General features: G+C 35.8%; 1 protein-coding gene across 1 annotated transcript; it reads left to right on the top strand.

The window, feature by feature from the left end:
* The first annotated feature begins 10,237 nt into the window (after positions 1–10,237).
* Positions 10,238–11,173, top strand: LOC138384418 (olfactory receptor 4C15-like). Its single transcript, XM_069469923.1, has one exon. The coding sequence runs from the start codon at positions 10,238–10,240 to the stop codon at positions 11,171–11,173; it is 936 nt and encodes a 311-aa protein (XP_069326024.1).
* The last annotated feature ends 778 nt before the right edge of the window (positions 11,174–11,951 follow it).

The following is an 11,951-nucleotide window of genomic DNA, read 5'->3' as shown; positions in this document are numbered from 1 at the left end:
TCTTGATTCCATCAAATTTTCCCACTTATTTTGTTTAGAGATCTTTCTTTGATAGGTCATGTGCTGATCACCCTTAGCTTGAGCTCTCCTCCGTCCGGGTTGGAGCAGGACCCTAGTCAGCACTCAAGCTTTGCTTATTTCACTTAACATGATATTCTCCAGTTCCATCCATGATGTTGGAAATGGTGGGATTTCATTCCTTTCTATGGTACATAATATTACATTGTGTATATATACCACAATTTCTTTATCCATTCATCCATTCAGGGACACTTAGGTTGATTCCATATCTTGGCAATTGTGCCTAGTGCTACTATAAAAATGAAAGTGCAGATATTTTTTCAACATACTGAATTCCCATCCTTGGATATATATCCCTGGATATATACCCTGCAGTAGGAAGGCTAAGTCATAGTAGTTCTATTTTTAGTTTTTTCAGGAACCTCCATACTAATCTTCATAGTGGTTGCACCAATTCACATTCCCACTAACAGCGTATTAGGGTTCCCTCTTCTCCACATCCTCAGCAAAAATTGTTATTGACTGTCTTTTTGATATAACCCATTTTACTGGAGTCAGTCGATATCTCAATGCAGTTTTGATATGCATTTTTCTGATGACTAATGATATTGAGCACTTTTCATATACTTGTTGGCCATTTGTATGTTTTCTTTTGAGATATGTCTATTCAGATCTTTCCCTATTTTTTAATCAGATTACATTTTTTTTCTTGTTGAGTTGTTGGAGCTCCTTACATATTCTAGTTATTAATACCTAGTTAGATGGGTAGTTTGCAAATATTCTCTCCCATTCTGTGGGTTGTCTGTTCACTTTGCTGATTGTTTTCTTTGATGAGCAGAAGCTTTTTAGCTTGACATGTTCTCATTTGTCCAATTTTGCTATGGTTTCCTAAGCTTTGGGGAAATTACTGAGGAAGTCCTTGCCCAGACCAATGTCCTGAAGCATATCACCAATGTTTTCTTTTAATAGTTTCATATCTTCACATCTAGACTTAATTGTTTAAACCATTTTGATTTGATTTTGTATATGGTGAGAGAAGATGGTCTAGTTTCATTATTTTGCATATGGATATAGAGATTTCCCAATAGCATTTATTGAAGAGATTCTGCTTTCCTCAGTGTATATTCTTTGCAAATTTGTCAAACATAAGTTCATTATAGATGTGTGGATTTCGTTCTGGGTTCCTTATTCTGTTTTATTAGCCGATGTGTCTGTTTTTACGCCAGTACCATGATGTTTTGGTTACCAAAACTCTGTAGTATAATTTGAAGTCAGGTAATATGTTCGTCCAGTTTTGTTTCTTTTTGGCTATTCTGAGTCTTTTGTGGTTCCATATAAATTTTGCAATTATTTTTTCTATTTCTGTGAAGAATATACTTAGTATTTTGATGGGGATTGCACTGAACCTGTAGATTGCTTTGGGCAGTGTGGCCATTTTAACACTATTGATTCTTTCAATCCATGAGCATGAAATATCTTTTCATTCTTTTGTGTGCTCTTCAAGTTCTATCATGAATGTTTTGTGGTTTTCATTATAGAGAAATTTCACTTCTTTGGATAACTTTATTGCTGGGATTTTATTTGTAGCTGCTATAAATGAGATTACTTTCTTGATTTCATTTTGAGATTTTTTTGCTGTTGGCAAAAAGAAATGCTGCTGATCTTTGTATGTTGATATTGTATCCTGTAACTTTACTAAATTTATTTGTTAGTTCTAATAGTATTTGGGTCATGTCTTTAAGTCTCTCTAGGTATAAATTCACATTATCTTCCAATAAGCACAATTTGACTTTTTTCTTTCCCATTTGGATGTCCTTCATTTCTTTCTGTAGTCTGATTGCTTTAGCTTCAGCTTCCAGCACTACATTGAATAACACTGGTGAAGGTGGCATCCTGGTCTTGTTGCAGATCTTAGAGAAAAGGCTTTCCGTTTGTCTCCATTCAGTATGATACTAGCTGTGGGTCTGTCATTGATGGCTTTTATCATGTTAAGGTAAGTTGCTGCTATATCCAGTTTTTGAAAGCTTTTATCCTGAAAAAATTTTGAATTTTCCTGAATGCTTTTTCAACATTGATTTAAATGACAATATGGTTTTTGTCTTTGTTTCTGTTGATATGGTATATCACATAGATTTGTGTATGTTGAATCATCCTTACATACCTGGGATGAATTCCACTTGATCATGATGAATAATCTTTGTAATATGTTATTGAATTGGTTTGCTAGCATATTGTTGAGGATTTTTGCAATTATATCCATCAGAAATATTGGCCTGATAATTTTCTTTTTTTGTCAGATCTTTGGTTATGGTAATGGTGTTATACAGGGCTCATAGAATGAGTTTGGGAGGATCCCCTCCTCCTCAATATTTTGTAATAGTTTAAATAGCATTGGTATTAGTTCTTCTTTGAATGCTTTATAGAATTCAGCAGTGAAGCCATCAGGTCCTGGGCATTTCCTTTGGGTGACTTTTTATTGCTGCTTCTATCTTGGTACTTGCAACTGCTTTATTCAGGTTTTGAATTTCTTTCTGGTTTACTCTTGGTAGGTTGTATGTGTCTAGGAATTTATCCATTTATGCTTTGTTTTCTAATTTATTGCCATGTGGTGGTTCATAATAGTCTCTAGTGATCCTTTGGATTCATGGATTTTGCAATATCAATTATAATATCAATGGATGAACACAGAATTTTAAATCAGTAGGAAAGAGTAGAATATTCCATAAATTCTGGAAAGGAAAATTGCTATCCCCCATCTGCCATTTCTTCTTCTTGCCTGTGGCTCCTTCTGTCTATGTCTTTCTCTTTTCTGATTTAAACTTTAAAAATAACTTACCCTGGTTTTTCATAACTGTACAAAACTGTGTCTTATATTATATACCCTACTCCATCTTTACAATCATATTTTTGTATTATTCCACTCTGTTTCTCTAACAAAAGCAAATAATAAAGGATTAAGCAAAGCAGTGCATGGAATGAAGTAGAAGATGCTAACCTTGGCTTGAACTGAGAACCAGTGCTCCAGAATGTATTGGTCAAGTCTGTTGCTGAGTGATATTTATAATAAATTTTTTTTATTGATAAAATATCATCCTTACTAAAACTGTGGTTCATATCAAGTGATTCTTCTGGATCAGGACACACATAAAAAATTTCAATTAAAAGAAAATAACACTTCTCTCTTAATTCCATAGACAATTGATGGGATGGTGTGCTTCTGGACTATGACTTTTAGCTAAATTACTTCAATTTTGCATTTTTCTATGAGGTGTGAATAAACATATAAGCAGGCAGGATAAAATGTTTAAAGACTGTATAAAACAACAAATAGTTTGGTATTGTCTCTCTCTGAAGGGCAATGCTGAGCTAAGTTCAAATTTTCCCTCAGGCTTCAGTCTCAATGCTATTTTTTATTAGAGTAAACATATCTGCCCTATCTTCTTTTCAAATAATATGAAAGGGAAAAATTCATTTACTCTCTAGAAATTGTACTTTTAGTTTTAAGGTCTTCAAACTTCAAGATCAGTTTCTGAGAGCACAAAATAATATTTTGATTAACCCAGAATCTTTGCACACTTATACACAAAATGTTATTTTTTCACAAGTGCTCATTGGTACCCTAGTCCCAAAACAATGCATGTTGTCCTCATGGATTGATGCTGCCTTATCCCAGAACTCAGCTCTTTTACTTACTAAGTACACAGGGATTTTGCCCTAATTCTGTGATCCCATCGCAGTAAACACAGTATTCTATCCCCAAACATGAAGGAAAATCAAAGCATCTTCAAATAGAAACCCAGAAGTTGAAAAAGGAAAAGAATACCTCTAATTGATAAGGGACTTAAAAGTTTTGCAAAGACTTGAGCAAGTCAAACTACATAAAACTGTGTTTTGGAAAATCATACTGATGGGAAATTTCCAAACCCTGGGGAAGCTGAGAAGCAATTCTATAGGTTCGTGACCTCTTAGGGAAATTTCTTTAAACTCCAGTAGGAAACCAAGGAGGAAACTTTTGCTGCTTTATTATTTTTTTCCTGAGACTATGTTATAAACAGTACTTGATAAGCAGTGGCGGACATTCTCTACCTCCTCTGCCAGAGATGCTCTTCCTCTCTCTCTTCAATGTAGAAGGAAGGGTTAGAAACAACGTTCCTGTTTAGGCCAGCCACCAAATGGACTTTTCTCCATAGAGAATAAGAGATTACCATCACTAGAATTTTCAAAGAACTGAAAAATGGTGAGATTTATAATTCCCATGTTTGCAATTTCAGAGAAGATTTCAAACTTTGATGCAGTGCTTCAAAGTGTGGGTATTGTGGTTTGGTTATAAAGTTAAATGCAATATATGAGCCTATCTCTTAAGAACTATGTACACTTGAGCTAGTTACATGACCTTTCTGACTCTCAGACTTCTCACGCTTAATGAGGATAATGTTAATAATATTACGAAACTGAAAGGATGTAGAAAGAAATAAAATAATACATATGGAGTCCACAGAATAGCACTTGACATGTGATAAGTGCCCAAAAAACTGCAGTTGTTAGAATGCAAATTGGTATCTGCTTTTTGAGAGAGGGGATAGAAGTACCTAATTAATTCAAGTCTAATGAAATTAGACCTATCTTCAGCATTGCCGGTTCAAGTAAAATCTGAATAACTTAGAAATGCAACAAATGCATAATTTTGTCCTTGCTCCCTAATAGGATCTTATTTATTCTTTGTAAAATATTCTCATTTATCATTTATGCTCTCCCCATCCCGATGTTTTAGATTAAAAAGCAGATTTTTCTGCTGTTTAAAGGCTAAATAAGGAACACTGACATAATATGGTAAATTCAAGGATTGCTGTACCGTATGCAGGGTTACTGATGTAGAATAAAGCACTTACTGTTTCCACAACACCCTAACAAATGGCACGGGAAAGGACATTAAGGGTAAGAAATCTGTCTCACATCACAGAATGGAGTCTTCTGATTTTAACTATGTCCACTTTATTTTCTTAAGCACATTTGATGTCACAAATAGCATTAGGTTCCTGCCTCAGAATTGTTCAGGAAAATTTAAATTGCTTTAGTGCTCATTGTCCTGGCTTTGTCTCACCCCTAAAATGAGCTAAGTCACTAAGGCAACAGAAGAAAAGAAGGTTCAGGCATGGATCCGGAGGGAAACCAGTACAAAGAGAGAAAGGGTTTTTGCTTATTTGTTTGTTTTCAAATTCCAAAAATAATAAAAGTATAGGTGTTGAGAGTTTTAGGCAAATCAGCAGAGTAATATAGAGGGGAGAGAAAAGGATCTGAAAATCTGAAATTTGAAGAGAACATTGTAGGTTTCCAGGGAAAGGAATATGCTTTGCTAGACAGGCAAGGAATAAATATTTTGTTGCTGAATAATAATCCTAGATGAAAAAAATGGTCGATTTAAGGAAATTAACGGGAAGATTAATTACAAAGAGAATTTTAATTTATTCTTTTTTTTGTAATAATAATATTTGGAAAAAGGTATCCAACTGATGTGCACGCATATATACATATAAATGCATCTAAAATTTACTGCTTGAAATATAACTGAAAAACATTTCTTACAAAGACAACCTTTATACTAATTCCTCTTACGATTCTAAATGTTATGTATATTTCAACTTTGAAACAGGAATTCTATTATTTCAAGAATGAATGATGCTAGGATTAGTTTTATTGCAAAAACTGGTAGGAAGGAAACAGTAGGCAATGTGGATAGTGGGCATGAGGAGGTCAACTTCCCAAGGTCACAGCTACAAGAGATGCTGCGAGGGGGTCCTGAGCAATCTGAGGTGCAGCTCCAGCATATTAAGGGTGTGGCTGTCAGGAAAGACCAGGAGAAATATGGACAGAATAAGCTGTGACCTAGAGGAGAATATGAATATAACATTGATACCAAAGTGAGTGCACAGAGGACAGGGAGGGCTGGCCCCATGGTATGGCTGTTTATGAAGAGTATACAAGAGTTTATAATTTTAATGTAAGATTCTGTGCAATGTTAGTATGTTAATTCCAACTATGCAAATGAATTATCCCTAAACCCCACCTCTTTTGTCTGAAGAGTTTAGATGATTAAAAATACAGTATTGTAGGTTTTAAACTTGATATTAATTTTAAATATTCTAATAACACATACTTTGCAAATAAAAAGTCACTATAATTTTTATATGTCTTCTAGATTACAAAAATTGTATTTAAAATACAAATACAAATGAGCAGAGTTATTACAATTTTACTTCTGATTTTCTCTCTTATATTATAAAAATGCTTGACCTTGTATATCCTATTTTTAGTGTTTTATATATAGCACCATGTGTTACTAATTTGTGATAGCCTGATTTAGATAAACTTCCTATCATTGTTTTTTTAGATATTTCTCAATTTTCACTATTATAAATGACATGACACCATCTTTCATTATAACTTCCCCATCTCATTTCACCATCAGAATAAATGTTTAGAATTGGGGTTACTAGTATAAAAAACACAAACATGTTTATGATTCTGAAGTTATTTACTAATATGTTTTCTAAAAGGATTACGTGAATGAAGCAGTTTCATTGCAATTTTAGAATGGGTATAATTAAAAATTTGAATGATTGTAAAAACACATATTATATTCCTAAGACAGATTCAATTTTCGGTCTTGCTCGCTTTGTGTCCATAGATAGATGCTGCTTCAAATTAATGCTGACATCAATATTTGATTTCTACTTTGCAAAAAAATGTTAATAATAGCTGTCTATTTTATTTTCATGGGTGAAAGAGTTGAGCAAGTATTACTATCTATTTTATAGCAGAGGAGGCTGAGGCATGGTGGTTTCTTCAATGACACATGGCTAGTACACCATGAAGCTGGGATTGCTCAAATTTTGCTAGCACAAATTGAACAAGTTTTTTTTATAATTAATTTTCATTTGGAGTAATTTTCAATGAACAGAAGAGTTGCTAAGAGAGTATAGCAACTTTACACTACTCAGTTTCCCTTACTCTCATCAACTTACATTGCCATGGGTACATTTCTCAAGACTGTTAAATGAACATTGATAAGTTACTTTTTTGGGGGGGGAACAGAGTCTCACTCTGTTGCCTGGGCTACAGTGCTGTGGTGTCAGCCTAGCTCACAGCAACCTCAAACTCCTGGGCTCAGGCAATCCTCCTGCCTCAGCCTCCCAAGTAGCTGGGACTACAGGCATGTGCCACCAGGCCCGGCTAATTTTTTCTATATATTTTAAGTTGTCCAGCTAATTTCTTTCTACTTTTTTAGTAGAGATGGGGTCTCGCTCTTGCTCAGGCTGGTCTCGAACTCCTGAGCTCAAATGACCTGCCCGCCTCGGCCTCCCAGAGTGCTAGGATTACAGGCATGAGCCACCGCACCCAGCCCCTAATAAGTTACTCTTGACTACACATCAGATAGTATTCACATTTCACTAATTTGTCCACTACTGTCCTTGTTCTGTTCTAAGATTCAACCTGGGACAACACATTGCATTTAAGTCAATTATGTTTTAGATGATTTAAAATCATAACTCTTGTGATTAAAACCATGGGGACACTATAGTCTCCATTGTTAAAGTTTTAACATTAACTTTGGAAATTCCTTTTACCTGAAAGAAGAAGGGGTAGATTTGCTTATATCTAAATAATATTTTAATTCTAAAATGATATTGTCCTTATTAATAGCACACCCTGGATAAAGGAAGTAGAACAATTAAGAGTTATTTAATTATTCAATAAATATAGAGCAGTGTCTTCCATTCCACTACCCACCTAATTAGGTTTCTTTGTGCAATGCAGCTATCTGAAGTAGGAGTGCACGTTGGTGGGTCTGAGAGCCACAATAATTTATTCACGGATTACTAAGGGTGTTTAAAAGGTTGTACATTTAAAAAATGTTACTTCTGTACTGAGATCAATCGTACAAAATATGTTACGCTTATAAATTAATAAAAGGATGAGTAAAAACCATGTTGGTCATGGTAAAGCAGAAATCAGGAGCGAAGATGTTATCATTTCTGCTCTGTGTCAATGACTCTGGGAGCTTGTTCTCACCACTCATCATGACCTTCCACGCTTCTTACTGCATCAATGTTTTTGTGTGTGTTGCCTTACCTGATTCTCACAAGAACCCTATCAATAGACATCTTTCTTGTAACCATTTACAGAAGTGTCAACTGAGGCTTTGAGAATTTGAAGAATTTTAAGGAACATGTTCCACCCCAGTGGAAGATCCTGAATTTGAAACCAGGTCTCTGTGAATCTGGAGGTGATGTTTTTACTCATTTCACTTCACTTTTCCTACTTTGGTCCAAGGCTAATCTGAGCACTGCTGGGTCATGTATTGATATTTTTTGCTTTGTGATAAGTGGGTGTTGACTGATCCAATGGCCTTACAGGGTTTGGTTGAACTCTTGATTTCTTGGCAACAACTTCTAACTGCATATGGGGTACATTATGCAGACACCGGCAAGAATGACCCTAGAAACACAAAGGAAATGGCTGCTTTAAAGTAAGCCAAAGGACAGATATTAACATACACAACTGTGTATTCATAGTTTTATTAACATATGATTGTCTCTGTTAACTCTAAGTGACATTCATAAAATTCAGTTTATTTGTAAGCCTTACAATAAATTCCATTTTTCTTTTGTTCACTATTTTTTGACAAACATATATATGTATACATATATAATATTAACACATGCAGACATACATATGTGTTATATGACTGATACATTTCAGTTACACATATAGATGAGGATCCAATTATCCTGTGAAGCTGTGTGCACCTGTGGAAAATGAAGTCAAAGTTTGGATAACTAGGTAGATGATTCATTTCAAACCTTTCTGTGGGTAAGGAGGATGGCTTTGTAAGTGAAATAATAGTAACTACAATTGATAAGGGCATGTTATCATAAGAAACATTTTCACATTTGAAGCTCATTATAATCCTGGGAGATGAGCAGGTAAGTTTTTAATATATACACATCTCTCAGCTTTGTGATAATGTCAAATAAATTTGAAACATGTATATCCTTAGTAGGATATATCCAAGTTATACTTGATCAAACCTGACCACATTGTGGAAATAATTGGAAAATAATTAATAAAGCCTCAAGACTCTGTCCTGTATGCAACTTTTTGTTTCCCTTCCTTGCCTATTATGTGGCCGCCAATTTGTATATGTAAGTGTTTGTAGAAAGGTCAGCCCTGCTCTGAAATTCTTGCAGAAAAAGAAAAATTTCACTCCTCTCCCTGTTGTTCCAGTGAGTGCTGGAGACAGAGGGTCTGTGTTCAAATCACAGATCAAGCATCTGTTGTTTGCTGGAACCTAACCTGTTTAAGCATGAGCTTCCCACCAATCAAACAGGGACAATAGGACTATCAGAGACTGTGTTCTAGGCAGTGGGCCCTGAGCCCCACCTTACTACACTTAGTCACCATGGCAACACTCTGACATAGGCATTATTGTTTTTATAAACTTCTCATTTTCAAATGACAGATTAAAAACAAACTCAACACTTAGTGTATACTTGTTATATCTTAAACACAGATCTAGTCATTTTCCATAGATCATTCTCTTTCATAAGCAATTAACTAATTCATTTAAAGGCCCATTACAGACTTCCAAAGACATATGTGAGGAGTAGCCATGATTTTCAAGTGGCTTTTAAATTGCATGTTATTTCTTCTTCTATTTGTAGATAAGGCGGTCTCCAGGTTAGGATGTCATGCCGGTCAACTCTGCTCACACTGCATGCCAATGGAAGGCATAACTAATAAATTACAGTCCTCTTGTCCTCATAACTTGGAGGTGGCTTCAGGATGCTTCTCAATAATTCAGTCCAGGAAGCTGCCAGCAAATGAACAAAGCTGGCACTTGACATGAAAACTATTTCTCTTCTCTACCACATGTGGATGCTTGCCTTCCCACTTTCAAACTCAACCTCTTTTAAAGCAGTGTATCAGTAATTTATCTACAATCAATTCTGCCTGACCTTTCACTACTACCTTCAACAACTTCGAGTTTTGTGTTCTCAGTGACTGCAGAAGCAATAATGGTAATTTTGTATATGGATGTTCCAACTTGTTGGTGACTATAATACTATAAATTGAACTGAAGCAAGTTTTTCTTTATCATGACTGCAGATTCTACATGCTGATCACTGCTGGAAGTGTCATCTTTTCCTTGGAAATCATGCAAAACCAAAGCTTTGTTACTGAGTTTGTCCTCCTGGGGCTTTCACAGAATCCAAATGTTCAGAAAATATTATTTGTTGTATTTTTGTTTGTCTACATTGCAATAGTTGGAATAAACATGTTAATTGTAGTAACCATCCTCAGCAGCCCTGCACTACTAGGGTCCCCCATGTACTTCTTCTTGGCTTTCCTGTCCTTTCTAGATGCATGCTTCTCCTCCGTCTTCACCCCAAAGATGATCGTGGACTCCCTCTATGAAAGGAAAACCATCTCCTTTCAAGGCTGCATGATGCAGCTTTTGGCTGAACACTTCTTTGGTGGGGTGGAGGTGATTATCCTCACAGCCATGGCCTATGATCGATATGTGGCCATTTGCAAGCCTTTGCATTACTCTTCCATCATGAACCGGAAGCTCTGTGGATTTCTGTTGGGGATAGCCTGGGCAGGAGGCTTCTTGCATTCCATGATACAAATTCTCTTTACTTTCCAGTTGCCCTTCTGTGGTCCCAATGTCATTGATCACTTCTTGTGTGACTTGTATCCATTACTGGAGCTTGCCTGCACTGACACTCACATTTTTGGCCTTTTTGTGGTCGTCAACAGTGGCTTTATCTGTATCATAATCTTCTGCTTGTTGCTTGTCTCCTACAGTGTCATCTTGCTCTCTCTGAGAACTCATAGTTCCGAAGAACGGAGAAAAGCTCTGTCTACCTGTGGATCTCACATTGCTGTTGTGGTTTTGTTCTTTGTCCCGTGCATATTTGTCTATGCACGACCTCCATCTGCTTTCTCCTTCGACAAAATGGTGGCAATATTTTATACCATCCTAGCTCCCTTGCTCAATCCTTTGATTTATACTTCCAGGAATAAGGAGGTAAAAAATGCCATAAGGAAAGTATGGAACAGATTGGTGGTGGTTTCTGATGGAAAATAAAATAGTAAGCTCTGTTTTATAAAATCAAGGTTAAGAGGAAAAAAGTCAAAATAGTCTTGGACAAACACTATATGGGATATATCTTGTACAGAAAGTGGGAACATAATGTTATAACAAAAAGCATCCATGGGAGGATTAGAAAATGTTTTCACTCTCTGATCACTAATCTACTCCAAGTTGCCAGCCCAATAGCCACATATGTAAATTAAAGAGTGTTGAATTTTATATTTACTTGGAACCTAATAATAAAAAAAAGAATGACAAGAGAAATTACCTTATCAGCCTTCTTGCCATTCATTTTATGCTTTGAAAAATCTTTTGGAGGGACGATAAAAATATCTTAGAAATTAGGGAATGAAATTTGCCCAAAACACGCCAGTTGAAAAGAAGTTTATATTTGGGACACGGATATCAGTAACTTTGAGACACAAAACAACCAAGACTCAGGCAGAGCAGAGTCCAGAGCATTCACAGAACCTCAACTATAGCTGTTTCTGTTTCACATGACTACATCATTTCATGTGGGTTCACTACCAACTACTACAGAATTTGAGTTGCTCAGTGAATTTCTTAAGAGATAAAAGTTGATAGGCCCAATCCTGCCTATAGATGAGTTTCTCTCGGGTAGGTAAACACCTCATGCCAATATGGTACAGCAAAAAAAGAGAGAGCAGATTCCACAAGGGAGTTAGCAATGAGTATCTCTTATTCAAGCACAATCTAATGGAACACTTGAGAGACCACATTACTAGCAAACCGGTACCAAAGCTGCCAAGGT

This window comes from Eulemur rufifrons, chromosome 6 (assembly GCF_041146395.1).
Source record: "Eulemur rufifrons isolate Redbay chromosome 6, OSU_ERuf_1, whole genome shotgun sequence".
Taxonomy (NCBI): domain Eukaryota; kingdom Metazoa; phylum Chordata; class Mammalia; order Primates; family Lemuridae; genus Eulemur; species Eulemur rufifrons.
The sequence above is the reverse complement of the archived record's forward strand: the minus strand, read 5'-3'. Positions and strand labels throughout refer to the sequence as shown.

What these genes read in the sequence shown, in the direction of transcription:
- LOC138384418 (XM_069469923.1), top strand. Translation starts at nt 10,238, where the DNA reads ATGCAAAACCAAAGCTTTGTTACTGAGTTTGTCCTCCTGGGGCTTTCA.